At 46.8% G+C, this 4,239-nt stretch overlaps 1 protein-coding gene across 1 annotated transcript; it reads left to right on the top strand.

Annotated features, from left to right (window-relative positions):
- The first annotated feature begins 1,919 nt into the window (after positions 1 to 1,919).
- On the top strand, positions 1,920 to 3,423 carry ZBTB42 (zinc finger and BTB domain containing 42). The gene has a single exon (XM_015831541.1). The coding sequence runs from the start codon at positions 1,928 to 1,930 to the stop codon at positions 3,356 to 3,358; it is 1,431 nt and encodes a 476-aa protein (XP_015687027.1). The 5' UTR covers positions 1,920 to 1,927; the 3' UTR covers positions 3,359 to 3,423.
- Positions 3,424 to 4,239: the final 816 nt, after the last annotated feature.

Here is a 4,239-nt window from a genome sequence, read left to right on the forward strand (position 1 = left end):
GCGCCCTGGCTAACAACCTGCTTCGCAACACACACAGGAGCGCTACCGCTGGGTTACCAGCAACAAGGAGCAGCCCACGGAGCAGCCGAGGGAGGGGGAACCACATCTGGGGAAAGCGTAGAGTTTGAGGCAGGGAAGTGGAGGAAAAAAAAAGAAAAAAAGACTCGAGCACATGCCGTGCTCCAGCGGCACCTCTGAGGAGCGCCCGGCCAGGCGGGTGAGTAGCAGAGCAGCATATCCAAAGCTGCAGGTTTCCCCATCCCTCGCCGAGGCTCCGCGGAGGGGGTGGGTGTGGAGAGGCCTTTCGGTTCCCCGGCAGAGATCCCATTTGCTGCCTCCGGAGTGTTCGGCTTCCGCGCTATTTTGGGCCGTTTGCTGGATGCGTTTGGCTCCTCTGGGCTCCAGGCACAAAGGGGGAGCTGAGCGGATTGCCTTACAAAGTTAAGAAAGAACTGGTGGTGTGACTGTGTGTGTGTGTGTGTGCTGCTGCTACTTTAGAGTATAGGAAAGCGGTCGTGGGGGAGATCATCCAAAGGCATCTTAGCCCTAGGGGGCGATGTGCTTTTTAAAATGGGGGGAAGAGAAGAAGGGTCCTTAAAAGTTTGCAAACTGCAAATCCCGAACTTTGTTTTTCTCTCTTCCCTCCCTTCTGCTGCTGCTGCTCTTCCGCGCACCTCTCCAAAGGTCAAGCTGTGTGTCCTCCATTAAGAGTAACTAGTAATAAGATTGTTATTTAAGCAACTTTCCTGGGGTGGTGGAAGGGAGGGGGGGAGGCGGCGGCAGGATTTAGAATGAGGGAAGGACTCGGTTTAAGTTTGAGATTTAATAGATGGCTATAAATGGGGGGGGGGTTGTTGCTGGAACTTTAAAAGGCAGCAAGCTGTGGTTGGCTGGTAGCTAGATTTGAAGTAACATATGGCATTAAAAGGGGCACAGCTGGAGGTAGCATTTCCATCGCAGTGAAGTCAGAGCAGCTGACTCTCCAGCTTGCGGTGTAATTAGCAAACGGAGCACTCCTCCCATCCCTCTCCTCCCTCCCAGACGCTCTTTCCTTTCTTTTTTCCCCTCTCTCTCCCCCCCCCTCTTTTTTTCACACACACAGGCATTCTTCCGTTACTGGCTAGCAAAAGCCTCTTCTCTTCCCAAACATTTGGGTGATGGGGGAGGGGAGACCCGAAGCAAAAAACTTAGGCTGTTCTAGAACTTTTGGGAGGGGGAATTCGTTTTCCTCCCTATGAACCCTTCATTCTGTATTCCCCGGCTATTCAAGGTAAGGTCCCTGAGATATTATGTCCTCCTTAGGAGGAGCCTTAATTACAGGTAGCTGAGGAGGAACTGCAAAATATTGGGAAGGGGGTGTTTTTAAATTGTGATATTTTTGCTTTTAATAACTTTCAGATTTGCATCTTAGTTTTAAATATGCCTTCTTATATAAATCTGATTTCTGTTCTGAAGGGCAAGTGATGGTTTAAAAGAACAAAGCCAATGTGGTTATGCTCTTAATATTTTTAAGTGTGTGGGTGCAAAATACATTTTTTTAAATGAAGCAGTTATGGTGATCCCTTGGAGTTCAGACTTCCAGGAATGCATAAAACTCTGAAGTCAGTCTCCTCCTCTCTCCCCCCCCCCCTTTAGTTTTAAAGCCTTGAGTGGCAAAGGTTGGGAGGCGTTACTTCCTTGGAAGCTTTGGTTTACTTAAGAGTCAAGTTTTTCCTGTTTTTCAAGCAGGTGCTCTGATGTGGGGAGGCATTTTTGAAAATAAAAAAATAAAATAAAATTTGCAATCAGTTAACAGGTGAACTGTTATCCCCAAGGTTCCAGTTATCCCCTCCCCAGCCAATCTGTTTGTTTATTAATAGCTGGTTTGAAGCTGTGGTTTAGAGTAGCATTCAAGTTTTTCCTGTTTTGAACAGGTTATGAAGGAAGAATGGAGTTCCCAGACCATAGCCGGCAGTTACTGCAGTGTCTGAGTCAGCAGCGTCACCAGGGCTTCCTGTGTGACTGTACTGTTTTAGTTGGAGACGCTCAGTTCCGAGCCCACAGAGCTGTTCTCGCTTCTTGCAGCATGTACTTCCATCTTTTCTACAGGGACCAGCTAGACAAAAGGGACATTGTGCATCTGAACAGTGACATTGTGACAGCCCCAGCCTTTGGCTTGCTGCTTGAATTCATGTACGAAGGCAAACTGGAGTTCAACAGCCTCCCGGTTGAAGATGTGCTGGCTGCAGCCAGCTACCTTCACATGTACGACATTGTGAAAGTCTGCAAGGGCAAGCTGAAAGATAAGGAGTTGTGCGGGGATGAAAAGATGAACGGCAGTGGGATCCCTTTGGAAAGGGACATGCGGGTCCTTGATGAAGGAGTGCCCTTGGGGTATGAGCTCAGCCCCGGGAATAAACAAAAATTGGTTTGTACAGAATATGAAAGATCAGCTGGAAAAGAAAAAGACAGTGGCTATCTGGGTTGGTCCTCTGATCTCGTAAGTATCAACTCTTCATTAGCAGAAGCAGAATTGGACACCGTGGCAGCTGAGAAAACAAGAGCTAATGCCTGTAGTTCAGTGGGACCTTTGTCCCAAAGATCTCTTAACCACTCCTTGGCTTCATCTGGCATAGAATGCGCTTTAGACCTGTCTTTTAAGTCTGTGGCTGGGAAGGATTCCTTCCACCCCTCCTATGTCTTTGAACAGCTAGCTTCCAACGGTCAGCAGCAGACTGGCAAGCCCCTGATTAAGGATGAGCCAGAGTCTTTGTCAGATGGAGAAGATAGTGAGGCAAGGTGCCTAAAAAATCAGCATTTGAGGAATTCTGCCAAGAGCCTGATGACAGGATTGGGAAATGTGTTTGCAGGGAATGGCAATTCCCAAGAGCCAGAGGAAGACTTAGATCACGAGCGAGAGGTGAGTGAAGACGACATGGATTCCTCTGACATCCCGTCCTTGGGGGTCTTGGTGCCTCCAGGTCACATCTGCATTTGCCCACTGTGCAGCAAAGTCTTTCCTAGCCCACATGTCCTCCAGCTGCATCTCAGCTCTCATTTCCGTGATAAGGATGTTTCAAGAACCAGGCTTTCCCCTGATGGTTCAGTGCCTACTTGTACACTTTGCGGCAAGACTTTCTCCTGTATGTACACCTTGAAAAGACATGAGAGGACTCACTCGGGTGAGAAACCATACACCTGTGGTCAGTGTGGGAAGAGCTTCCAGTATTCTCACAACCTGAGCCGCCATGCAGTGGTGCACACGAGGGAGAAGCCCCACGGCTGCAAGTGGTGCGAGAGACGATTCACTCAGTCAGGCGATTTATACAGACACATCCGTAAATTTCACTGTGGCCTTGTAAAGTCACTGGTGGTTTGAGAGACGTTGCCAAAAGGCACCATTTACTGGATTTCTTTACTCTGTTGATTCACTTCAGGCAAATTATATTTTGAGGGGTTGGGAGAATGTAATTGTACATTTCATAGAGGGAAGGCTTCAGTTGGGCATTCTCCCCATCTCTGGGCCTACTGTAGATCTGCAATTACCCTTAATATTCTGTTCATTTTGGAGCAACAAGCCGAATCTCAATCTGAATTCTTGGAAAGCTGATTTAATCTTTTTGGTTTACTCTAATTGGTATGCTTCTGTCTTGGTGGATGTGCTTCTGATAAGTTGGAAATATGGTGAGGAAAATAGAAACCTTGATCAAAAGTGCTCCTTGAGTGAGATGTACCAGATTTGCCTGCATAACAGCTCCTCCCTTCCTTCCAGTTTAGTACTCGTATCTGCAGTGCAGATGCCTCAAGTAGGCGATTTCAGAGTTCTAATGGCCCCAGTTCCTTTCCTGCTTTGGATGTAGCTTTTTTTTAGTCAATGTTTTTAATCTGTTCCAGACAAGGAAAAATTGAGAGGGGGAGGGATAGACTTTTTTATTTATGAAGTGTGTGAGAGAGAAGAAATCTGATTCATGTGCCTCATGGGGACTATCTAGAATTCTTATAATAATTTTTACTATAATTTGAAGAGGCCTTGAAATCGATGTAAGGTGGGGCTGAAAATTCCCCCTTTATCAGCAGGTGATAGTTTTGTTCTTTTGAAACTCTTCCTGCCAAATCATCAGCCTCACTGGTGCTGCTATTCTTTTGCCTTTGCCAATATTTTGGAATTTCTCTCTGAATTTACATTTCTTGTGAATTGTAGTGAAATACTTGTTCTCCAGCTTTGTTGGTATTCTTGCAGCTCTGATTCATTGGTGACCC

Source organism: Protobothrops mucrosquamatus, unplaced genomic scaffold, assembly GCF_001527695.2.
Source record: "Protobothrops mucrosquamatus isolate PMUCROS unplaced genomic scaffold, P.Mucros_1.0 scaffold_258, whole genome shotgun sequence".
NCBI lineage: Eukaryota > Metazoa > Chordata > Lepidosauria > Squamata > Viperidae > Protobothrops > Protobothrops mucrosquamatus.

Coding starts and splice junctions, on each gene's coding strand:
- ZBTB42 (XM_015831541.1), top strand. CDS start 1,928: ATGGAGTTCCCAGACCATAGCCGGCAGTTACTGCAGTGTCTGAGTCAG.